This window comes from Ovis aries, chromosome 15 (assembly GCF_016772045.2).
Source record: "Ovis aries strain OAR_USU_Benz2616 breed Rambouillet chromosome 15, ARS-UI_Ramb_v3.0, whole genome shotgun sequence".
Classification (NCBI taxonomy): domain Eukaryota; kingdom Metazoa; phylum Chordata; class Mammalia; order Artiodactyla; family Bovidae; genus Ovis; species Ovis aries.
In genome coordinates this window covers 21,833,250-21,860,098 of record NC_056068.1, presented here as the reverse complement: position 1 = coordinate 21,860,098, position 26,849 = coordinate 21,833,250, and the positions used below count along the sequence as shown (strand labels likewise).

The 26,849-nt window shown below is 38.9% G+C and overlaps 1 protein-coding gene across 3 annotated transcripts in view; it reads left to right on the top strand.

Moving 5' to 3' along the window:
- The window catches only part of ALG9 (ALG9 alpha-1,2-mannosyltransferase), a 109,321-nt gene that overhangs the window by 48,124 nt on the left and 34,348 nt on the right, over positions 1 to 26,849 (top strand). Inside the window, exons 14-15 of one of the 3 annotated variants that reach the window (XM_042232918.2) lie at positions 7,592 to 7,638; positions 8,926 to 19,156. The exons of the other annotated variants lie outside the window; for them this stretch is intronic. Of the exons in view, the coding sequence (XP_042088852.1) occupies positions 7,592 to 7,638; positions 8,926 to 8,974 (96 nt within the window). The 3' untranslated portion in view covers positions 8,975 to 19,156. Of the gene's footprint in view, positions 1 to 7,591; positions 7,639 to 8,925; positions 19,157 to 26,849 lie in introns of those variants that run through there. 3 annotated transcript variants of the gene reach the window in all.

Genomic DNA, 26,849 nt, shown 5'->3' with positions numbered 1-26,849 from the left:
CTTAAAATCTGTTAGCATTCGTAATAGAGCTTTGATGAAATGAGAGTTTTTTAGGAAGTGATTTCTTTAAGATGAGGGATATAACAACTGTTGAGAAAGAATGAAGAGTGTCATTTTTATTTTCAAATGACCTCCTTTATTTTCTATGTAAAATTTTTAATTCAACCTATTTTCTAAGCTGGATCAGAAAATTTCTTATGTTGAATTCAAGCCATTTTGAAACACATTCTGCAACTCTTATCATCCTTGGTCCATTAAAATACCTCCTGGGGAACGTTCAAGTTACCCATAGACCTTTGAGCTAATGATTAGTATATTCTGGTTTTAGCAAGTGGATAGTCAGTGAGGGTTCTTCTCACACCGAGTCCGTGAAGCAGTGTGTGTCAGGGCCATGCTCTTGTACACACTCATCTTTACCCACTCTGGAGCCCATGTAGGTTCCTTTGAGAGATGACACTTTCACCATTAGATACCTGTAAGATCTTTGACTGCGGAAAAGGTGAGAGCGCTAAAGATAATGTTCCTGGTTCCCAGAGATGGTAAAGGACCATTTTATAGAATTATTAGAAAGCACTTATTTTTTTGGCAGCCTGTTTAGCAAACATTTAAGAATTTAAATGTCAAATACATTTCCCTTATGACATATACCTAAAGCATGAAATATCAGGACTTTCAATTCCCGTTCAGAGCAAACCTGTAGCCACAGCTGGCCTTTTGTCTCCCGGACTGGGGCAGGTTAGATTTCCATGGAGACCCTCAGTTTATGGGTGAGATTCTTACAATGTGAGCTTTAGCTTTGTAAGCTATGAGAATGGACATCATAAAATACATTTTTGACTTGGCTCCCTGAGAAGGTAGGAAGTATATTCCACTAAGTGACTTGGAGTTTTTTCTAACTGAAGCCTCTGATTCCTGTAACAGTGAAAATACTCCTGGGTGGGACAAACTGCTATTAGCCACTTTTATTTTAGCTGCAGATACTCTCGTGAGAGCAGGCTTTGATGCACAGGGGCTCATTATGGGGACACTTGATAGTCAAAAAGATAGGAGAATATGCTGTGATGAGGGGAGATATAATGAATTAATAGTGATATTGTTGCAGCTGTGTTTTGGGAAGAGATAGTATAGGATGATTCAGGAAAAAAAATAGAGTATGGACTTTGGAGTCAAGTAGGCCTGGGTTCTAAACTCTGTTGCCTACCTGGTGACCTTGAGCAAATTAGTTAATATCTCTGTTTAACTAATTTCAATTTCTGTCTGTGAAGTGGAAATAATGATACCTACTTTTGGAAGATTAATGTGAGATTGGATATCATGTCTTTCTGTCATATATAGCATAGTGTCTGTACACAGATTTTCCCACAAATGTTCTTAATTTGATAACAGTGTATCTGATGGATTAGAGGTAAATGAACCCTTAAGAGGATTTATAATCTGCCCAAAGCTATCTCTCCTTCCTTAAGTTTATTGTTCCCCAACTTGATTTTTATTACAGTCTTTTCAGGCTCGGTTTTTCTATCCCAGGGACTTTGCTTCTCTTGGTAACGGTACCTGGACTTCCCTTGTCTACCTTCTCATGCTACCAAAGCTCTTCCTCCCTGAAGCCTTTCCCAACTATTTAAGTCTGTAGTGAGCAGTGTCCTCCCTTAAATTGATCTGTGTAGCTCATTTAGCCATTTAATTTTGTTGTCTTATTGCCATTTAAATATTTCTGATGTGTATGTCGTCTTTTTGGCCATCATACTGTGAATGCTATGGAAAGAATGACCGCTTCTGTTTCTTTTGTATTCACCATAGTGGCTAAAGTAGTGCTGTATATCTAGTAATTAATCTATACCTGCTTTCTGGCTTGAGGAATGAGTATTCATCATGGTTGGGATAATGATGTTGAGAGAAAGCTGGCTATAAAACCCACAGGTCCTTACAGGCACATGACATGATGCTCAACATTGCTAATTATTAGAGAAATGCATTTCAAAACTGCAGAGAGATATCATCTCATACCAGTCAGAATGGCCATCATCAAAAAGTCTACAAATAATAAGTGCTGGAGAGGGTGTGGAGAAAAGGGAACCTCCTACGCTGCTGGTGAGAATATAAATTGATGCAGCCAGTGTGGAAAACAGTATGGAGGGTCCTTAAAAAATTGAAAATAGACTTGCCATATGATCCAGCAATCTCATTTCTGGGTACATATCTGGAAAAAACAAAAATGCTAATTTGAAGAGATACATGTACTTCAAGGTTCATAGCAGCATTATTTACAGTATCAACAGACACACCTATACACACACACTGGGCTATTACTCAGCCATTAAAAGGAATGAACTATTGCCATTTGCAACAACTTGGATGAACCTAGAGAATATTATGCATAGTGAAGTAAGTCAGACAGAAAAAGGCAAATACTATATGATACCATTTATATGTAAATCCAAAAAATAATACAAATGAATTTATATACAAAATAAAAATAGACTCACAGACATAGAATGCAGATTTATGGTTACCAGAGAGGAAAGTGGGGATGGAGGGTACAAATTAGGAGTTTAGAATTAACAGGTACAATCTGCTATATATGAATAAGTAACAAGGATTTACTGCATAGCACAGGGAATTATAATTATATCCAATATCTTATAATAATCTATAATGGAATATAATCTACAAAAACACAAAACTCCCCTGAATCACCATGCTGTACACCTGAAACTAATAAAATATTATAAATCAACTGTACTTCAACTTAAAAAATACTACAGTGGCCTGTTGTACATTTGGTATGCTCTGGTCATTGGTTGTCTCTGGTTAGACCATATTTCCATATTCTCTGCTCAAGATACCATTCAGTGACTGTATTAGCTTTACCCCAAAGGTAGAGATTTTCCAGAATCACTATGGGAGTCAGCAAAACGCTAGGTGGTAAAACCAGGGACAAGCAGGTCCTGCATAAACTCTGAGTGTGCAGTGTCTATCACTGTGCTCGTGTGCCTTTCTGTGACTGAGTTTCTTGCAGAGTTCCCTGGATTTTCCTGTGTGGTGGGGGAAGTGCCCTTCAAATCCAGTCCACTCACCTTTGACCCTTTGGAAAGCAGAAGACACAGTTGGTGGCTTACTGTGGCTTCTACATGAACTATGATCAGGGATTACTTTCTTTCAGTTAACGGTTTAAAAAGACATTTGTTTTCCTTTGATGATACAAGTGGTAAACACTTATTGAGTAAAATAATGAACGCTACCAATAAGAAAATAAATCAGCTGTAATCTAATTTGTTGTTGCTGTTGTTTAGTCACTAAGTCATGTCCAACTCTTTGCAACCCCATGGACGGTAACTCTCCAGGCTCCTCTGTCCGTGGGATTTCCCAGGCAAGAATACTGGAGTGGGTTGCCATTTCCTCCTCCAGGGGATCCTCCTGACCCAGGGATTGAACCTGCATCACCTGTATTGGCAGGCAGATTCTTTGTCATGAGCCACTAGGCAAGCTCATAATCTAATTACCCAAATATTAAACCACCATAACCATTTTAATGGTTTCTTTTTCTCCACTTTTTTCTCTTGCATTCATATGTGCATTTGTATGTAAACAAAGATCTCAATTATTTTGAAAAATAATGTAGTTCTTTAAGGTACCAGGATCAAGACTGTAGTGACCAAACAACTTTGCCTGACTTGTAAGAGTTCACGTTGTACTACATTTGTGTTTTACTCCTGGTATCAGTCCTGGTTTGAAGTACAGGTTCATTCAAACAGGCAAAACAATCATGTTCTCTGTCTTTCCTGCACAGGTGGAATAGCAGCATTATTTTAACTTGCCCTTTGGTTCTGAGTAACATGTTTTAGTCAACCTTTGGCTTCAATGCTCAGTGATACAGTCTGTCTTCTATTTCTTGTCTGAATGGAAACTAAGAAACATGCCTGACCTCCTGCTTTTCCCTATGCTCTGTTACCTCTGAGGTTAGCAAGAATTAGGAGTGTTTGTAAAGGTTCTGTGGTTTCTACTGTATTGTTATCATTATACTGCAGCAGTTTGGTTTTCTTTTTTCCTGCGTATTCTTTCATGATAGTTACTGAGTAGCTGTTGAACATCCCATTATTGACCAGGTGGCATTATTCAGTGATACCTACCAAGATTCTCTTTCAGAATCAAGATCTGAATTTAGAAGATACCTTCAGTGTCTCCTCTATTTCTTGACAAATCCAAATTTTTGTTCACTATTCCAAGGTGAATGATAACATTCGGTTCCAAATCTGGTATCTAATTTGGGAACTACTAAGTCAATGGGTAGAGTTTGGAATAAAAATTATGTCTTCAGGAGGGAGCTTAAAGACTTTTCTCTGACTTTGGCTTAATGCTTAAGCAGATTTTCAAGAAGCTTGTCCATCTGTTACCATTGAAAAAGATAAAACTGGTCATTGATTAATTTTTTCCCCAAATAGGAATATAGTCTGTTCTGCTATAACATGATGTGTGGTTGCTGAAGATAATAGTGTGGAAAGCCACAAGTCTTGTGGGAAAAATGGAGTTAAGGACACAGTACTCACAAACTTTGTCAGTGACATATGGAAGAGATTTGTTGTTGTTCAGCCATTAAGTGGTGTCTTACTCTTTGCAACCCCGTGGACTGTAGCTCTCCAGGCTCCTCTGTCCTCCACTATCTCCCAGAGTTTGCTCAAATTCATGTGCATTGAGTTAGTAATGCTATCTAACCATCTCATCCTCTGTCGTCCCCTTTCTCCTTTTGCCTTCAGTCTTTCCCGGCATCAGGGTCTTTCCAATGAGTCAGTTCTTCGCATCAGGTGGCCAAAGTATTGGAGCTTCAGCTTTAGCATCAGTCCTTCCAATGAATATTCAGGATTGATTTTCTTTAGAATTAACTGATTTGATCTCCTTGCAGTCCAAGGGATTCTCAAGAGTCTTCTCCAGCACCACAATTCGAAAGCATCAGTTCTTTGGCACTCAGCCTTCTTTATGGTCCAACTCTCACAACTGTACATGACTACTGGAAAACCATAGCTTTGACTGTATGGACCTTTGTTGGCAAAGTGATTTCTCTGTTTTTTAATATGCTGTCTAGGTTTGTCATAGCTTTCCTTCCAAGGAGCAAGTGTCTTCTAATTTCATGGCTGCAGCGCCCAAGAAAATAAAATCTGTCACTTTTTCCCATTCTATTTGCCATGAAGTGATGAGACTGGTTGCCATGATCTTAGTTTTTTACTGTTGAGTTTCAAGGCAGCTTTCTCAATCTCCTCTTTTACCCTCATCAGGAGGCCCTTTAGTTCCTCTTCCCTTTCTGCCATTGTTGTTTAGTCGCTAAGTCATGTCCTATTCTTTTGAACATCTGGAAGTTCACGGTTCACATATTGCTGAAGCCTGGCTTGGAGAATTTTGAGCATTACTTTACTAGCATGTGAGATAAGTGCAATCGTGTGGTAGTTTGAGCATTCTTTGGCATTGCCTTTCTTTGGGATTAGAATGAAAAGTGACCTTTTCCAGTCTGTGGCCACTGCTGAGTTTTCCAAATTTTCTGGCATATTGAGTGTGGCACTTTCACAGCCTCAGCTTTGAGGATTTGAAATAGCTCAACTGGAATGCCATCACCTCCACTAGCTTTGTTTGTAATGATGCTTCCTAAGGCCCACTTGACATCACATTCCAAGATGTCTGGCTCTAGGTGAGTGATCACACCATTGTGATTATCTGGGTCATGAAGATCTTTTTTACACAGTTCTTTTGTGTATTCTTGCCACCTCTTCTTAATATCTTCTGCTTCTGTTAGGTCCATACCATTTCTGTCCTTTATCAAGCCCATGTTTGCATGAAATGTTCCCTTGGTATCTCTAATTTTCTGGAAGAGATCTCTAGTCTTCCCCATTCTGTTGTTTTCCTCTATCTCTTTGCATTGATCACTGAGGAAGGCTTTCTTATCTCTCCTTGCTATTCTTTGGAACTCTCCATTCAAATGGATATATCTTTTCTTTTCTCCTTTGCTTTTCGCTTCTCTTCTTTTCACAGCTATTTGTAAGGCCTCCTCAGACAGCCATTTTGCTTTTTTGCATTTCTTTTTCTTGGGGATGGTCTTGATCCCTGTCTCCTGTACAATGTCACGAACCTCATTCCATAGTTCATCAGGCACTCTATCTATCAGATCTAGTTGCTTAAATCTATTTCTCGCTTCCACTGTATAGTTAGTCATAAGGGACTTGATTTAGGTCATACCTGAATGGTCTAGTGGTTTTCCCCACTTTCTTCAATTTCAGTCTGAATTTGGCAATAAGGAGTTCATGATCTGAGCCACAGTCAGTTCCTGGTCTTGTTTTTGCTGACAGTATAGAGCTTCTCCATCTTTGGCTGCATTACATGAGTTCAGTTCAGTTCAGTTGCTCAGTCGTGTCCGACTCTTTGTGACCCCATGAATCACAGCACGCCAAGCCTCCCTGTCCATCACCAACTCCTGGAGTTCACTCATACTCATGTTCATCGAGTCCGTGATGCCATCCAGCCATCTCGTCCTCAGTCGTCCCCTTCTCGTCCTGCTCCCGATACCTCCCAGCATCAGAGTCTTTTCCAATGAGTCAACTCTTCACATGAGGTGGCCAGAGTACTGGAGTTTCAGCTTTAGCATCATTCCTTCCAAAGAAATCCCAGAGTTGATCTCCTTCAGAATAGACTTGTTGGATCTCCTTGGCAGTCCAAGGGACTCTCAAGAGTCTTCTCCAACACCACACTTCAAAAGCATCAATTCTTCGGCACTCAGCCTTCTTCACAGTCCAACTCTCACATCTATACATGACCACAGGAAAAACCATAGCCTTGGCTAGACGGACCTTAGTCAGCAAAGTAATGTCTCTGCTTTTGAATGTGCTATCTAGGTTGGTCATAACTTTTCTTCCAAGGAGTAAGCGTCTTTTAATTTCATGGCTGCACTCACCATCTGCAGTGATTTTGGAGCCCCCAAAAATAAAGTCTGACACTGTTTCCACTGTTTCTCCATCTATTTCCCATAGAGTGATGGGACCAGATGCCATGATCTTCGTTTTCTGAATGTTGAGCTTTAAGCCAACTTTTTCACTCTCCTCTTTCACTTTCATCAAGAGGCTTTTTAGCTCCTCTTCACTTTCTGGTGAAGGGTGGTGTCATCTGCATATCTGAGGTTATTGATATTTCTGTGTTAAATGGCTAAAAATGCATAAATGCTACAATAATACGAAAGTTTACCCTGAAGGAGACCTCACGTATGCTTCTTGAAGTGGCATTAGGAGGGCTGTAGCTTGTGAAGTAAGGGTTATCTGAAATATGACAGAAAGTTTTAATACCAAATATGGATGATATGGATGGGTATGGCTCATAACATGCAGTGAACTGAAGAAGCTGGGAGATATTTGAGTGTGGGCACTTTGTATATATCTGGACTGATAGGTTCAATTGGCTGCAGTTTTCTGGATTCATCTAATTTTTCTTGTCGATTTAACAATACATAAGCGAACGTGGAGAGTGAATTATACTCATTGTTCAGTTGCGTTGGAACAAATGTGCGTATTCAAAACAAATGTTAGAACAGAACTGATTGTAAATTTTTTTTTGTCTTTAGCCCTGCTTTTACCGTTTAACCAGTGGAAAGAATTATGGTTTTGGAAGGTATCGGTATCATAAAATTTAAAGATCTTTTTCACTTTATGGGTAAAATAACTGGGGCTTGGGTTGTAACCTGACAAAGGTTAGTGCTAGGATAAAAGCTTGGTTTCAGGATTCCCCAGTATTATTTTTATTCTTTTCATGCCTCCTGTTACTTCCAAATCACGTATAATGTATCACTTGAATATGTTTTCATGCAATGGTTAATTGTTCTTTCATGTGGAAGGACTGAATAGACCCTTAAGTGGTTGAGCATTATATTTTTAAGAAGTTATTTTTCATTTCTAGAGCTCTGTTACATGTATGCCAGATACTTTAAATAATTACTGTTTATCAAAAGAAATGTTTGGTGTCCACTCCCTTTTTTTAATCTCTTCCTTCTTTTAGTCTCTCTTTTAATCATTTTTCCTACTCTTATTGAAAGTCCTTATTTGAGGAGAAAAGTAATTACCTGATAGATATCCTTGCTAATTGTTATTAGCCTTAAGTTGAAGAGCAGGCAGATTAAAATTGCTGTACTGTGTGCAGTAGAGTAAAATTGGAATCCACTCCGCATTTAAGTATGTTTGAAATGCTTCTTTAAAATTAATTTACTCATATCCATTGTGTTGGCATTTAGAAATGAAGTGATGTTTTCATGATCTTTAGTGATTGAATGACCCCAGCATTTTACCTGTGAGTTTACGTTTTTATAGTGAAGTAAATTCTTCATTGTGAATTTAAAGATTCATTCAACAAATATACATTTATCAAGGCTTTATGGGAGGCAATAAAACTATAAATCTGTGACTCTGGGTAGCAATTACTTTTTAAAATTTAATTTTAGTATATATAAAATAAATGAAAATCCAGAAAAGTACTTGAAATCTTTCCCTATCAGATGTTTCATCCTAGGTCCCAGAGTTCCTATTTCAAAAATAGAGAGAGAGAGAGAGAGAGAGAGAGATGATCACAGGATTATATTGATGTCTGGCAAAATGATATAGTGGCAAGAGCACTGACTGGGTTGGGAGTTAGGAGAACCTGGGATTCTTTTCTATAATTCAGTGAAATGTATTTTATTCTTATATGATTTCACGGGTCTCTGAGACCCTTGAAATAGCTTTGCGTCTCTAATTTGCTGTGGCTACACCTGACTTCCAATTGCAGTGTTTAGATTTCAGCTTCTCCCATGACCTGTTTTCTGATCACAATGCTTCATGGTAGCAAATGTTATCTTGCAAAATGATTTCTGGGCCATGTGACCTGATGACCAGGCATGGAAGTCTCTCTGCTGTTTCTGCCCCGAAGGAGACGAGCATCTGTGTCATGGCACCTGAGTGTGATGTTTGAGAGCTGAGAAGACATGGCTGCACACTCCATCTCTGGCAAAACCCCCATGAGAAAAAGCTGTGAAAGTATTATTGCCCCATCCCCTTGGCCCACTACTCCCCGCCAAAATGCACACCTTCTATTATTGATGTCTTGATCTCTGGCTCAGGCCTTTTTTTTTAAGAGTCTCTATTTTTGTTTACCTCTGGGATAGCCTTAAATTGTCATCCTTAATGTGTAATATCCTTACATCTTCCTGATAAGATGTAAACAATGCAATAACTGATTATCAATAAATCGTTTGAATTCCCCTCCCACCACCTTTCTTTTTCTTTTGCTTTAGAGGTGCTGATTTTTCCTTCTTCAAAGCTTCCAATGGGTTGTTAGAAATGAAAAGAAGTCACATTTCTTTCAAAATGAGTCTTAAACACTTGTATTTTACAAAATTTTAAACTAAGGCATATTTTTAGCTTCGACAGCTGGTTGATATGTAGCCTGTGACTAATGAAATGAAACACATTTTTGTTTCACCATCATATGTTAATGTCACCCTACAATTTTGTTATTTTTGATGCAAGAAAGAATGATTAAATCTGAAGAAACAAAAAAAAAATGAGCTCTTTGGTTACAAATCCAGCCTTTTGATTTTTGAATTGTAGATGATGTGGTATGGAGTATGGTCTCAGATTGTGCACTGAGATATTGATAAAATCTAGAGAAGAAACTATTCTTTCTGATTCTCTTAGCCCTAAGGGGCAGTAGTCACTTGGTGTTACTAGTGGTTCAAACTGAGAAATCTCAGACTGTAAATAGTCACAGTAAAATGTATGATCCAGATTTTATGAAGAAAAATCCTTATTTCCAAAGACAAAATCCTAGAACATAAACTAATAGGTTAATGTTGATTTTCTCTGGGTGGTAGTGTTATAAGTGATTTTTAAAAATGCATTTTAAAGATATTTTGATAACAAATGATATTTTACTTTCATAATTTAAAAAAAATTACCATAATAAGGGCTATAGATATCACATCTTTGAAACTACCAAGATCTCTGGTAGCCTTTACAAATAAAACTCAGCACGCAGTCAGCTGATGTTAGGTTTTTGTCTTTAAGCACAAGAACCTTCCACTCAGAGTTAGAAGATAGATTTTCTGTTACTTTTTTTTTTTTTTACCTCGTAGGCTTCTGGCCTCTTAAGTCATGTCAGTCACTGTATCTAAGACTACGTTTGCTGCTCTTTCTGAAAACTAGATGTAGATTGCTTCAGAGAAATAAATTTGGTTTATCTATTGCAACCTATGAGGGAAAAAATATTGAAAAGCCTAAAACTAAAAGAGAATGCTGCTGTGGCCAGTTCTTCCAGACAGGAGGAGCGTTAAAGAATTTATTTTTCTACAAAAATAAAATTAAATAATTTGGTTATTGCTGAGGTTTGGACAAAAGGCTGTGTCCATCGAGTTGAGAGAGCGTCTATGAACAGGTGCATCCCCGGCAGTCCTGGATCACTGGCTTAAAAAGACAGCGACGTGTAAGTCTTATGAGCACAATAAGCATTCTCTCATCTGTTTATTCTTAACTATTTTTAAACGTTTTTCATTTTGTTTCTTCTTTATTCATCTACTGATTATCTGACTCTTTATTGTCCTAAATTTTGTGCTAAAGATTCAAAGGTGACAAGAAACATAGTCTCCTGTCATTGAAGAAAAGTCCTGAACAAATGGAAAAGGAAAGAAAAAGTTTATGGGGATAAAAAGGAATTTGGAAAACTCTGTAAGAAGCAGAAAAAAAAAAAGTTTTTTTAACCAGCATTCCCTGATAGTTTAAAGGAAAAGTTTAGGGACCATAAAACAAAAGCATGTATTTTGAAAAGGGGACAGTCAGAAAATAAGAGCTTCTGGAAATTAAAAATAAGATATAGAGATTTTAAGAATGAATAATAGCTTGATTAGAGGCCAAAGTTGAAATCTTCAGTACAGTGACAATACAAAAGCGAAACAGAAAAACAAAGAGAGAGAAAATAGGAAAAGGAGAAAAGATCAGAGAATCCAGCATCTAGCTAATAGGAAGTCCAGAGAGGGAGAACAAGTGAACTGGGGAAAAGAAAATTGCCAAAGAAAACATGTGAGGAAATTGCCCAAGAACTAAACGATACTGCTTTTCAGTTTGAAAGAGCCCACAAAGTATACCTAAAATGATGAATGAGAAGTGATTCATACCCGGATCACTAAGCACCAAAAGAAGTTAATGTATATTATTATTATTATTTAATAATTGAAAAATCAAGAGCTACCAGAATAAAGCATTGGAAGAGCTGAAAGTTGCCTCTGGGAAGTGGGACCAGGCAATGGGAGTGTACTGCTGTTTTTCCTAATAAGCTTCTTGTACCATGTAAATTTTGAACTATGCACATATGTTATTTTAATAGACCTAAAGATGAATTTAGAGAAGCCCTTAAATCGTTTCCTCGCAGTTCAGTAGGCGAGAAAATTCTAAAATATTTTTCAACAGTGTAATAAGTGGCCCCGTCTGCTGTGGAAGCACAAAGTGGGAAGGGCTCTTCCTACTTCCTGTTTGGGGGCAGCTTCACATGAGAGGTGGCAGAGGATCTGGGTCTTACAGGAGAATTACTGGTTCCCTGGAGGAGGAAGGAAACGGAACGTTTTCCATCAAAGGGAACAGCATGTGGAAAGCCTTGAAGTATGAAAAAGCATTGAGTGTTTAGGGGGAAATAAATGGCTTGAAGTTTCTAGATTTTAAGTAATGGGGCAGAGCATGTTTTATTTCTTGTTTCATTTATTGTCATTGTTTATGTATGTGACTGTGTTCTGTAACAGATTATACACTTCTTTAAGGATAGGAGTTTATGCATCTCTACAGTACCTCTCTTAGGGCTTATACATAGCAGATAGTTTAAATATTTAACTAAATTAGCCCTTCATTTAATCTTCTTGAACTCAGAGAGGCCTCCCCAGGCCCTGGTAATAGTAGAAACTTAGACTACCTAGGATTTGAGACGGAGAAGGCAGTGGCACTCCACTCCAGTACTCTTGCCTGGAAAATCCCATGGACGGAGGAGCCTGGTAGGCTGCACTCCACGGGGTCATTAAAAGTCAGACACGACTGAACGACTTCACTTTCACTCTTCACTTTCATGCATTGGATAAGGAAATGGCAACCCACTCCAGTGTTCTTGCATTGAGAATCCCAGGGACAGGGGAGCCTGGTGGGCTGCTGTCTGTGGGGTCGCACAGAGTTGGACACCACTGAAGCGACTTAGCAGCAGCAGCAGCAGCAGCAGCAGCAGCAGCAGCAGCAGCAGCAGCAGCAGGAGCAGGATTTGAGCAGTGTCCTTCTTCAAGGTCTGGGTGTACGCTAATTAGCGTACGAGGTTACAAGCCCCTGGAGGGCAGCGATCACATCCTTTCTCAGTGATGCCTTCCCACCAAGGCATCACTGCAATGGCCCAGCATTGGCAGATAGTAATTGGATGAACCTTTTCACTTTTATTAACAGAATCCTGCTTCCTCTTGTTTTAATGAGATCCTTACATGACTGAAAACCCTGATTTCTATATTGGTCTCTGCCTGCCTTTAGTGAGGAAGAGAGCTAAGTAGGTTTATTTTATCTACCAAGATTCCAACCCACTAAAAAGATTCATATTATTTATTGTCTTAACATCATAGCATTAACCGTAAGACTGGTTAGCAGTTTATTTTTTAGAAAACAACTTTGATATTTTCTTGTGATTAGTATTGTTTCTGTTATTTCTCTTTCAAGTCTCATCAACATGTTTAGTCCTCTCCATTTCTACTCTCACATTGAAGGATTTTCACGAGGATTTCACGAGTTTTTGGCATTCAGTTTATATTATTTGGGTTTGTTTTTGAGAAAGATATACGCTTCTCTTATAGATACAAGTTTACCAGTTGAGTCACATATACCATCCCCCCAGATCTTGAGGCTTTTTGCTGCTTTGTTTTCATTTTAAAAAGCTTTTTATTTTGAAATCATCACAGATTCACAGGAAGTTACAAAGATATTAATAGGACAGAGGAGGTACATGGACCCTTCATGCGGTTTCCCCTAGTGTACCTATAGTATAATTCCAAAACCAGGAAATTGACATTAGTACAGTTCTGTGCCACTGTGTAAATTCATGTAACACCACTGCAGTCAACTGTTCCATCACCACTGTACTGCTTCTTAATAGTTACAGCCCATCTCTACCATCACTAACCCCTGGCAACTGCTAGTTTGTCTCTATTTCTGTGATTGTGTTATTTTGAGAATTTTACATAAATGGAATTACATAGTGCGTTACCTTTGAAATTACCTTTCCCCCCTCAGCATAATGCTCTTAAGATCCATCGAAATTGTATACTTTGGTCTTTATATCTGAGTAGTATTTGATACTATCGATATACTATGGTTTGTTTAAACATTTACCTATTGAAAGACATTTTGGTTGTTTCCAATTTTTGACTCTTACAAATAAAGCTGTTATACATCTTTGTGTACAGGTTTTTGTGTGACTATACATTTTAATTTCTCTGGGATAGATGCCCAGGAATGTGATTGCTGGCTCATATGGTAGGTATAATATATGTTTAGTTTTTCAGAAACTGCCAAGCTGTCTTCCAGATTGGCTGTACCAGTTCAAGTGATGTGCAGAAATCTTACCTCCCTTTGCATTCCTTTACCTTCCCCTGTTTATGATATAATTGTCTTAAATATTTTCTCTACATATATTGAGAACAACATTAGAATATGTTATAATTTTGCTTCCACCTCTAAACATAATTTAGAAAATGCAAGAGAAGGGAACGCTTTTATTTTTATCCATATGCTTAACGCTTTCTGCTCTTGATTCTTTCCTAATCTTACATGATTTCTTCTCTTATCATCATTCTGTTTCATGAATTTCTACAGCCATTCTTTCAGGGTAGGTCTGCCAGCAATGTGTTTTCTTGGTTTTCTTTCATCTAGGAACTTAAAAAAAAAAAATTTATGGTGTAGTTGATTTACAATGTTGTGTTAGTTTCAGATATACCCCAGAGTGATCCAGTTATATATATATGTATATTTCAGATTCTGTTCCATTATAGATTATTACAAGATATTAAACTTAGCTCCCTGTGCTGGACAATAGGCCCTGGCTCCTTATTTTATATATGGTAGGGTGTATCTAGTTTACCCCTCCCCACCTCTTTCCCCTTTGATAGCTATGTTTGTTTTTAATGTCTGTGAGCCTGTTTCTGCTTTGTAAATAAGTTCGTTTGTATCATTTTTTTTAGACTCCACACATAGGTGATATTGTATTTGTCTTTGTCTGACGTGCTTCACACAGTATGATAATCTCTAAGTCAATTCGTGCTGGTGCTTGTGCTCCGTTGCTAAGTCATGTCCAACTCCACGCGACACCATGGACTGTAGCCCACCAGGCTCCTCTGTCCATGGGGTTTCCCAGGCAAGAATAGTGGAGGGGCTTGCTGTTTCTTTCTCTCAGGGGTCTTCCCAAGCCGGGATCGAACCCACATCTCCTGTGTTGGCAGGTGGATTCTTTACCACTGAGCCATGAGGAAAGCCCCTAGGTCCAGCCATGTCGCTCCAGTTGGCATTGCTTCATTCTTTTGGTGGCTGAGTAATATTCTGTGGAATATATAAAATTACAACACATCCTCTCTATTCATTCATATGTCATGGACTTTTAGGTGGCTTCCATGTCTTCGCTATTGTAAATAGCGCTGCTATGAACACTGGAGTGCATGTGTCTTTTCAATTTTAGAGTTTTCATATTTTCCAGATAATATATGCTCAGAAGTGAGATTGCTGGATCCTGTGGCAGTTCTATTTTTAGGTTTTTAAGGAACCTCCATACTGTTCTCCATAGTGGCTACATCAATTTACATCCCCACCAACAGTGTAAGAAGGTCCCCTTTTCTCCACACCCTCTCCAGCATTTATTATTTGTATACAGTTTGATGAGGCCGTTCTGACCAGTGTGTATCCTGGAAATGTTTTGATGTTCCCTTGATATGGAATTCTAGGTTGACAATTTTTTTCATTTAACACTTGAAAAATATGTCCGTTTCTCTGGCATCCATGTTCTCTGATGAGAAATCTGCCTTCACCCTAATTCTTTCTCCCCTATAGGTGAGGGTCATTTTTCTCTGGCTGCTTTTAAGAGTTTTTCTTTGTTCACAGTTTTCAGAAGTTGAATTATGATGTGTCTTAGAGTATATATCGTTGAGTTTAGTCTGTGTGGGGTTTACTCAGCTTCTTGATGCCATAAGTGTAAGTCTCTTGCCAAATTTGGAGAGCTTTTGGCCATTATTTTAGTACCTTTCCAGCCCTGCCCTCTTTCTTCTCTCCTTCTGGGGCTCAATAACATGAGTGTTAGATCTGCTGTTGCAGTTTCACAAGCTCCTGAAGCTCTCTTCTCCTCCCCCGACCCCCAGTTCTTTTTCTTTCTGTTATTCCAATATTGTATTACTCTGTGATTCTGTTTTCCAGTTCACTGATTCTTTCCTCTGATTCCTCTGTTGTGCTGTTTAGCACGTGCACTGAGCTTTTAATTTCAGCTCTTGTCCTTTTTATTTCTAAAATTTCCGTTTGGTTTTTCTTCCTTTGTTTCTTTGGTGAAACCTTTTCTTTGCCACGACTTTCTGTTCTTTTGTTTCAGGCATATTTGTGATTGCTCATTGAAGCATGTTTATCACAGTGGCTTTAAAATCTTTGTTAGGTGATATTAACATCTCTGTCACTTCTGTGTTGGAGTTTGTTGTCGTTTGTCGTGTCATGAGATCTTCCTTACTTTGGAACCTGGGTATTTTGAGTATGATGAGACTCTGATTCTTCTATTTTAAGCTTCTGCTTTAGCCAACCTCCTCTGACCCTACTTTGATGAGAAGAAGGGAGTGTTGCCTTGTTACTGACAGTTGGGGATAGACGTCCACATTCCCCACTTGGCCTCCACTGATACCTGGGGCTGGACAGGGGTGTTTGTTACTGCTGGATGGCAGCAGGGGTTCAGGCTGTCTGCTAGTCTCTAGTGATATCACCTTGGCTGTTGGAGGGCAGCCATGCCTTTTCACTACTCTCTGTGTAGCCTCATGCCACGAGTGTGTGTGTTTGTGGAGGGGTCGTGGCCTCATTACTTTTGGGCAGTAGTGAAAGTTCTGACTCTCCACGGGGCCCTCTCCAGCACCACCCTAACATTTAAGAGGCTGGCTGCCTCATTACTGTCAGGGAGGGGGGAAGTCCAGGCTCCCTGCCTGGCTTCCAGCTGTTGCCATGATGTGGTGAGGGAGGAGGGAAGCTGTTTCTGCCCACCTCCCTACTGGGTCTTCTCTGACACCATCCAGGAGGCGTCCCTCTTACAGCCTGATGAAGGTGCAAATCTCGCTTCTCTCCACTGGGCATTTACTGTCAGAGGAATGGGTGGAATGATCTGTTTTTGAGGAAGTGTTGGCCAGTATGTTAGGGTTCTCAAAAGAAACAGACCAATAGAATGTATGCATATGTGTGTGTGTGCATTTATATATGTGAGTGTTTGTATGTATCAGAGAGAGATTGATTTAGGGAATTCACTCACAGTTGGTGGGGGCTGGTCTGAAGTTTGCAGGGTCGTTTGGCAGACTGAAGACCTAGGGAAGAATTGATGTCGCAGCTCCAGTCCAAAGGCAGTCTGGAGACAGAATTCTCTTCCTGGTGGGGAGGAGGGGGTGAGAGAATACTTGTTTTTTTATTAAGGTCATCAGCTGATTGGGTGAGGCCCATCCACATTATGAAGGGTAGTCTGCTTTACTCAGAGTCTACTGCTTTAAATGTTAATCTAATCTTAAAATATCTTTGTAGCAACATATTTGGCCTGATACTTAGATATTGTGGCCAAGTAGGCTGGCACATAAAATTAATGATCGCTCTTGGAATAGAGTGGTTATTGTCTAAAAGTATTGTTCCTGGAGTCCTGAGGTTCCCAGCCAGTCTGCCTTCTTTCCTCTACTCTTTGGAGTTGTCTTATGTTTGTTTCATGTGTCGTGTCCAGGGTTTTCAGCTGGACTCAGCAGAAGGAATGTGGAAAAGTGCCTTCTCTGGTTTTTTTTTTTGTCACCTTCTTTTAACAGATTAAATGCTTCATTGATATTTGAGGCCATAGGTTTTTATTTCTAATTCTCTCCTCTGTTTTCTCCTGAAATTTAAATTCTCCCCTCCGTGCATGTGTGCTTTTTAATTTTGTTTTATTTTTGGCTGTGCTGGGTCTGCATTGCTGCTCTCTAGTTGCAGTGCACAGGCTTTTCACTGCTGAGGCTTCTCTTGTTGCGGAGCACAGACTCTAGCGTGTGTGGCTTTCAATTGTTGTAGCCCGTGGGCTCAGTAGTTGTGGCACTCGGGCTTACTTGCCCTGCGTCATGTGGACGCTTCCCAGACCAGGGATGGAACCCATCTCCCTTGCATTGGCAGGTGGATTCTTAACTCCCTGGATCACTTGTGTGTTTTTAAAAAAATACCAACTATTTTGGACTAGAGTGTCTAGTCTGTGATTTTCTCTGGGTGTTCTTTTCCTCCAGATTTTTGTTTGAAATTTTCTTCATCTGGTTGGAGGTTTTCCTAAGCACATTCGCTCTTAGTGAGATGTATTAATATTCTGATTCTTGCCACAAATGCACTAGTCTATAAGTCATAATTCAGAAATACAGTCCTGTGATTTGGTCCCATTGTTTGTATTCTTCTGTTCATCTCCCTTATCTTTCTCTTCCAAACTTCTGACCTTTAACTTGGAAAGAAATTGAAAGTATCATCTCTTGGCTTCAGAGACCTTCAGCATCCTATCTGTGACCTCAGAGTCTCTCAAGACACAGTCTTGCCTTCTTCGGTCCTTTGTTTCTGATGTGAGTTGGCAGAGTTTAGCGTTTGGCCGATGTATGTCTTAGCTGGTTTGCTGTCAAGTTTGATGTATTGCAGGAAGACAGAATACTTTTCTACTTTTCTTTTACCCGTGTTAGGTCTGTTTTCACAGTCAGTGGCATTTGCAGAGACTCTAATTCAAAGCCTGGGAACCACAGCTGCTTCACATAACATAGCCTCTTCCACCTGCCTGTCTGTCTGGCTCACTTACACCTGTGAGTCTTCCAAAGGTAGTCTGCTATTCCTGTCATGCCACTCTTTTCGGCTGCCCTGCCTCCAGCTAGTCTGCCAAACCACTTTCCCAACTAGGGTTCTTGTTTTCTACAGGAGTTCTCGCAGATTGAGCAAAGGAAACCTTCTTATATTTCTTTTTATTTTGTTATTGCAACACAATTTTCCCATGGCTGTTTACCCTCTCTAATCCCATATTATGCACCATCTATTTCCCTTTAAAAACCAAAATCTAAAAATCTTTTTTAAAAATCCACTTATAATCACCACCCAATTATATGTTAGTAGAAAAAGCTGTTTATTGATAATGCCTACTCTTGAATATATTTTGCTATTAATATTTTGGGAATTCACAGAATTTCAAATAAACTAAAAAAGCTACCCATTAAAACCCAGCATAAGAATCATCAGAAAATTATCACCTTCCCCAGTCTGTTTCCCCTTACCTTGCTTTTTCCAGTATTCATGTACAGAACACGTTATAGGTTGATGCTAAAATGTTAACCTAGGCAGAGCTTTGTTTATTGAATTTACAGTGTTTTGAATGGGTGATGAAAACAACTGCAAAAGGTTTGACTTTAAAAAGCCATTTCCTCTTCTTGGAATGCAAAATATATATCAGGAACTGATAATAACACAATCAACTAATAAAGCAGAGAAACTTATAATAGAAAATTATGTGAACATGTTTTCCCAGCTCCAAATGATTAAAAAATTAATTTTCTGTTATTTTTTATTTTTACTTTGGCACAATTGTTTTATTCCATTGGCTGAATGCCATTTAAAGTTTCTTTACCTTGTATTGTCCATCTCAGGTAGTGAACTCCTAAAGGGCACATATCTATCTATATGTTTGTCTTCCTTTGGTCCTCTTTTAAATTACAGTGACAATATAAAAACTTTAAAGGAAAATCAAAATTTTTGACAAAAATGGTGTTTATCGCTTTTTGTATATATGACTCAAGTAGAATTTTTTTCGAAGTTGAGTGATTTTTCTTTTGTTTCCTAATTTGGTAATCAATAGATTTTTTTCATAAAGGTGGTAATGATAGTAACTTTACTTATAAAAACTAATGAATCTCATCCTGTATTATAGATGTAATCTTAAAATGTTGTATATAGACTGGCATTTAAAAAAATCAAATTTATGAGGAATTCTCTGGCTGTCCAGTGGTTAGGCCTCAGTAATTTCATTGCCGAGAGCCTGGGTTCACTCCCTGATCTGAGACTTAAGATCCCACAAGCCATGAGACACAGCCAAAAAAAAAAAAAAATCAAATTTAGAAAAGAAACCCTGAATTTGCTGTTGTAAAACAAAAGGAATTAAACAATTTCCATGATTTCTCAATTTTCTAAAGATGCATTTCATATAAAATAGTAAGTTTGTTTATATTGAGATGTGTCATTAAAAGCTAAGGGATATGTAGATTGGGCTTCATTGAACAGCATTACCATTGTTCTGGGTGTTTACTTGCATATTTATTGATAAAGCCATTGGAATTGAAGAAGCTCTATAAAAATTTAAAATTTCTTCAAGCACACAAAATTTCCCTAACCCTTTACATTTTTAACAGTGTCAGGATAACAATGGTGATATCTTGGCTTTGAATCCCTGGATCTTAGTTCCCCGACCAGGGATCCAGCCCGAATCTCCTGCCATGGAAGTGCAGAGTCTTAACCACTGCAGCACCAGGCAAGTCCTAAATAGCTCCTTGAGCTCAGCCCATTCAGAGAACTGAGTGATCTTATTTTGCCTTTGCCAGTCCTGACAAATATGTCTTCAGCTATGTTCAGTGCTAGTAGTGAGACAGACTTTTTGATGGCTCATGTCTTGGCGGTACGGAAAGCAGACCCCGTGTATTTGTTACCTCTAGTACAGGGAGGTCTTTCAATATGAAAATACGTCTAATGCTGAGCCCCAGCAGTTTGAGAAGCGTAGAGTCAGCAATATGGAGTATATCTACAATTGCGATGGAATTTTTTCTCTACAGTAGCTGTTAGAGTTGAGAGGGATTTTAATGGTTTGCAGGCTAAGAGATAGTAAAGGTTAGACTAGGTTAAGAACTTCCCTAAATTGCAGAGCTGGAGCTAGAAGCAGAGTCTTCAGAGGTCCCATCTCTTGACGAGAATGGTAGTACTAGATAGATTTAAATAAGAATAATGCATAGTTGGGTGCAAGGGGTTCAAAGCATTATTCTGCTTTTCTGCTGGTATCATTTCAGAGAGTTAGCTGTCTCAAACACTTGTCCGTTTTATGATTCCTTGCTGACGTAATCCACATCTAAATATAGTAGGATTATATACAATAGGATTTCTTTATATATTTGTATTTTTTTATAATGAAATGTCATGGCTAAAATGGAGTCAGAAGATATCTTCTCAGAGGAGTTCTTCACAAGCGGAAGGTCTGCAGGCTTGCAGATCTGGACTTAATTGTCTCTAACGTCTTCGCCATGAATTGAGAATAAGCAAGGAACATCCATGTGGAGTTTTGGTCTCTTATTATGTGCGATTCTTCTGTTCATTTTCTGTGTCCTTCATATTCGCTAACCTTCATCCTAAGAGCAGGAGCGCCCTTGTAGATCTGAAGGGAGTTATATGTTCCGTCCACAGCAGTGGGATCCCAGAAAAATTGTTCAAATTAATTTTTCTAGGCAACTCCCATACTTTAATTATTTTATTCTATAAAACATACAAGCAAGTCAACTCTTGCTGTGATGAAGTGTCTAGCCTTACTCAAAATTAATAGCCAGTTTACTGGAGCTTGAACTCATTTTCATAGCTACGGAGACATTTTAGTAGATTTATCACAATTAATAAACAGCTGAGCAAAGTGTCTAAATTTTCAACTTCAGTCCTCCCACTTTTCTTGGAGGTTATAGGACAGCCGATTTTGATTGATCTTTCACATTATTTCCTTAAACTCTTACTTTTTTTTTTTTGATTGCACCACATGGTGTGTGGGAATCCTTGTGTCTCTGACTAGGGATTGAACCTGGACCCTCAGCAGTGAAAGCTCAGAGTCTTGACCGCTGAACCAGGGAATTCCCTCCCCTTAAACTCTTAGAGGATTCTTTCCTGCATTTGTTTACTGGAGAACTTTCAGTGACATTTGAGAAATAAGATCTGTTCTCTACATGGAGCTGGTTTCTCTGTGATGCTCCCTGAACTTCATGTTGGCCCTTGCCAGAGATCTCTATTTTTATAGCTCCGTGCGTCATTGTCATTTCCAGCTGATAAATGCGTGAATGCAAGTTCACATCCTTCCTGCCTTAGGACTTGTGGGGGCTTGGCTCCGGCACTGGGTAGACAGCAGGGAAGGTCACTGAGAAAAGGAGGTTAGTTCTTTCCTTGTCCCCCCATGACATTCTAAGCTGTGATAAATTTATTGTTTGGTACAATTGTTGAACGCAGTCCTATTGTTATTTTTTTCTCAATCTTCAGCCTCCTCCGCAGCCTTTCTGTGGCTTTTGAAATCCACTCTCCCCGAGTTTCCCAACTGTGTACTTCTTTGATCCTTTTCCAGCAGCCTCTCTAAGGGATCTTTTCAGCCCCTAATCCTTCCACTTTCTTCTGCCGGTACTTTAGGCATCCTCCCAAGCTTTATCTGGGGCCCTCTGCTCTTCTCTTCCTTTTCCTACCCTTTCACCTTTTCCTCCCTCAATTTACTTTCACTTTTTAAAATTCATGCGCTCTTGTGTACGTGTATTAACATATTTATTTGGCACCTGCTGTGTACTTTGCACTATACTAGATTTTTGGAATGCATGAAATGAGATAGACACAGTCCCAACTTCCACAGAATTTACTCTTTCCCCAATTGATTCATAAATTATAATTATATGGTGTGTTAATGGAGAAGTACTGGTTGATATGAGAGCATGTAATTTAGGGGCCTGCCCTAGTTTAAGTGGACAGTGAAGTCTTTCTCGAAAATCATTTTTAGCTAAAATCTGAAGGGTGAGTAGGGATTGCTGAGGTAACAGCAGGGAGAATTCCAGGCAGTAAGAACTGTAGACTCTAACTCAGCATTCTAATCACATGGAGCTTCTTTTCGGTACTTAAATACACCATGTTTCTTTCCACCTCAGTAGGTGTTGAAACACAAGTTATCATCTTCTCTCAGTCTTAACCGAAACTGATTCTTCACTGCATTTCCTCCTTTTCCCCAGCTCACTGCGTTAGAAATCCTGGAGTCACTGATTTCCTTTCAGATAGACCCGAGATCTACCCTTTCTGCTCCCTTCACCCCTCTGCCTGCCATGCAGCTTCAGCGCGTGGTCCCGTCGCAACTAGGTACTGTGATGGTGACTGCAGTCTTTGCTTCCAGCCTTCTCTTGCAAGTGCTTCCTTCCCCCGCCCTCCCCGGCGTAGCCGATATGAACCTCTCGTCCTGAGACCCATTTTTCAGTTGTATTACTCCTTGGTTAAAAGACTGGAGAATGAAATGGCAACCCACTCCAGTGTTCTTGCCTGAAGAATTCTAGGCACAGAGAAGCCTGGCAGGCTACAGTCCATGGGGTCACAAAGAGTCGGACATGACTGAATGACTGTCACTCACTGAAAAGACCTAGAGTAGATTCCTGATGCACAAAATCCAGAGTGCCTGCCTTTGGGTCCTCTGTTATCAGTCCTTGGACCTTGTCTCTCTAGTTCTGTTGCTCTTTGCACACATTCTGGGACAAGCAGGTATTCCATTTCTTTCCCCTGGAGACCTTGTTTTTTTTCTGCCTTTTATTCTCTGTTCTAACTTTGGCCACCATGTCCTGGAAAGCTTTTCAACTACTGAAGCCCCCTGTGATTTCTTTGTCTCTGAACTCTACTTATAATATTTTCTATATTTCATATGTGCCAGTATTATTTCCTGACCTCAATTACAAGTTTAATAACAGAGACATGTCTTAGAGGAATTTTATATGCTTAGTTTAGTATTCACCTAACTATAGGTACTTAATAAAGGCTTTGATGATGCCCAGAAGATTGATTTTTCCAGTTTTTTAAAAAATTGAAATACAGTTGATTTATAATATTGCATTAGTTTTAGTTGTACAGCATAGTTATTCAGGACTTGGCAGATTATAGTCCATTGTAGGTTATTAGAGGAATCCATTGTAGGTTATTAGAAGATAATAGATATAATTCCCTGTGCTATACAGTAAATCTTGTTGCTTATCTATTTTATATGTAGTAATTTATAGTTGTTAATCCAAAACTCCTAATTTGTGTCTTCCCCTCTCCCTCTTCCCTTTGGTAACCATAAATTTGGTTTCTATTTCTGTGAGCTCAGAAGATTCATTTTGATATCATTTAGCAGATGCTGCCAATTCATTGCTAATCAAGGACTGTGAGTAGTTAATATTATAACTGTTGTGTCCTACATGTTGGACATGACTTGACAATAAATACCAATGTAGGTTGAAAACAAGAAAAATTCATCTTACTGGGCTCTAATGCTCCAAGGTTCTTTTATGTTAGTCAAGTTCTCACTTTTCACAGAATTAGACTTCCTCCTAATATTATAGCTATTTGCATAGTAGTGCTTCATAGTTTTCAAGTTTTACTTAAATGAATCATCTCATTTAATCCTCATTACAGCTTTTGAGCCAAATGGTATTATCCTTATTTTTTACAGAAGAAATTAAAGTATAAAAAACTTAAGAGTGTGAGTCACCCAGCTAGTTTTTATGGAGCCCAGACCAGAATCTAGTTCCTCTTTTAATTTTTTAAATGCAATTTTTTTCCAGCTTTATTGAGATATAATTGACAAATGACATTACGTAAGTTTAAGGTATGTGTGCTAAGTCACTTCAGTCATGTCTGGCTCTTTGCAACCCTATGGACTGTAGCCCACCAGGCTCCTCTGTCCATGGGATGCTCCAGGCAAGAATACTATAGTGGGTTTCCATGCCCTCCTCCAGGGGATCTTCCCCACCCAGGGATCAAACCCATGTCTCTCACATCTCCTGCAGGCAGGCAGGTTCTTTACCATTAGAGCCACATGGGAAGTCCAAGTTTAAGGTGTAAAATGATGATTTCATGCTTGTATATGTTGTGAAATGATTACCACAGTAAGTTAATACATGCATCACTTCATGTAGTTACCTTTTTTTTTTGTGGTGAGAATATTTAAGGTCTTCTCTTAGGTGATTTCAAGTATACAACATTGTATTGTTTTAACTGTGGTTCCCATGCTCTACGTTAGATCTGTAAAACTTAGTCATCTGTAACTGAAATGTGTGCCTTTGACCAACATCTCTCCATTTCCCCCAGCCCCTTCGTAACCCCCATTCTACTTTATTTCTGTGAGTCTGACTTTTGGATTCTATACCTGAGTGAAGTCATATACTTGTCTATACAGGATATACTTCTCTTTCTGTGTCTGACTTATTTCACTTAGCATAATGCCCTCAGGGTTCATCCATGTTGTCACAAATATCGGGATTTCCTTCTTTTTGTGGCTGAATAATATTCCTTTTGGTGTGTAGGCACGCGCGTGTGTGAGGTAGAGTGAGAGAGAGCAAGCTAGCTATCCATACCACATTTCATCTTGCGACAGATGCTTAGCTGGCTTCATGTGCTGGCAATTGTGAATAACGTTGCAGTGAGCATCAGAGGTGCAGGTATCGCTTCACCTTGGTGACTGCATTTCTTTCAGGTCCATACCAAAAGTCGGATTGCTAAATCATATGGTAGTCTTATTTTTGACTTTTTGAGGAAACTCCATACTGTTTTCCCTAATGGCTGTGCCAGTTCCCGTTCCTACTAACAGTGCAGGGTTTCTCTCTTCTCCACATACTTGCCAGTAATTACCTCTTTTCTTTTTGATGATGGCCATTCTTTCAGGTATGAGGTTGCCATCTCATTGTGGTTTTGATTTGCATTTCCCTGATGATTGGTGAGACCGAGCACCTTTTCATGTACCTGTTGGCCATTTGTGTGTCTAGTGTCTGTTCAGGTCCTTTGCCCATTTTAAACCATATTTATTTGGCTTTTTGGCTGTTGAGTTATACGAGTTCCTTATACATTGAGGATATTAATCCTTTACCAGATAGATGGTTTGCAGATATTTTTTTCTCTTTCCATAGATTGCCTTTTTATTTTGGGCTCCTTTTTTAACTGCCTTATTTCTTTTCTGCTAGAGAAACTACCCTTGATCATACCTAATCATTTTTTGCCAGAGACCTTTGTCCTTGTGTATTGCAGTTGTTCGGTAACTGATTGCTAGAAAAAAAGAAGATTCATCAGCTGCTTTCCAGAATAGTTGAAAAGAGGTTACATTTCTCTTTTTAATGGATTAGTATTTCAATTAATACGGTTTTTGCCTTGGTATCTTTCTAAAAACTACTCTTAATGAAATTTGCTTATGGATGGTGTCATGAGTAAAGTCTAAAGCTAACTGGTATAGTTGGGAATTAACTAGTTACTCTCCACATCTCTGGTAGACCATGTGCCCAGCACCAAAACTAAATAATCAGACCTGTAGCATGCCTGGCCAGAAAAGGCCAGGCTGAGCTCAGGTACTAAAATGTCAAACTCAGAGCTCCCTCACCAAAGGAGGTCTAGACTTGAGACTGTGAATCTTTACCCCTTGCCGGTTCTATTTGATTACAGAGGCATGGCACTTGCAAAGCTTTTAAAAACTTGTTTCATGTTTTTAAAATCCCTGGGAGCTACAGAGTGGGTGTTCAGACCAAAAAGGCTGCTTCCTGGAGTGTTTATGCCAAGGATCATTTTTAGAGAGTTATGTGGAATGGAATTGGGTCTGACGTCAATTCTCAGTGTGCTTTCTCTCCCCTGGAGGAATAGCCATATGTAGAGACAGATGTGAGCCTTGAAGTCTTTTTTACATATAAATAATGCTGAGAGAGAATGAGAACAGTACTGTGAGTTAGAGGTTGGGGAAGAACAGAGTTTGCTGCAAGCCAGAGATGACCAAGTTGTTTTTATATGCACTTTTTCAAACCTTAAGTTGTGTATAACCCGTAAGCCTAAATGTGCACAAAACATAAATGTACATTAAATTAGTAATAATACAATAATAATAGAACAAATACCTGTGTAATCATCACGCAGGTCAAATACTAGAACATTATCAGCACCCAGAAGTTCCCCGAGTAATTCCTTTGATCACTACCCCATTCCCTCTTTTGCTTACGATAAAAATGTTCTTGCTTTTCTCTTTAGATTTACTGCTTTTGTAAGCATTCCTAAACAACTTAAATTAGTTTTGCCTGTTTTTGAACTTCATATGCATGGAATCATACTGCATTTTTATATGTCTTGATCCTTTTGCTTAACATTTTCTTTGTAATCACATGTTGACAAGTGTAGGGTAGTTTGTTCTCTTTTATTACAGTATAGATTTCATTGTATGGCTATATCACTATTATTTTACTATTGATCATTTTTTGGTTGTTTCCCATCTGGGCCAGCTGTAAATAATGCCGCTTCGAATATTCTTGAACTTATCTTTTGGTGCATGCATTCCTGTTGAATATACATTAGCTTGAACCATGTGAAATTACCATTTTGTGTGTGTGTGTGTATCAGTCACATATTAATGATTCCATATGGTTCATTCTAATACCTACGAGTAGAATTTCTGGATCATAAGAAATGCATATGTTCAATTTTAGCAGATTCTGCCAAATTCTTTTCTGAAAATTTTGCACCAACTTAATCTCCTGCTAGCAATGTATAAGAATCGCTCCACATTCTGGTCAATACTTGGTATTATAATTTTTCATGTAACTTTGATTGGCA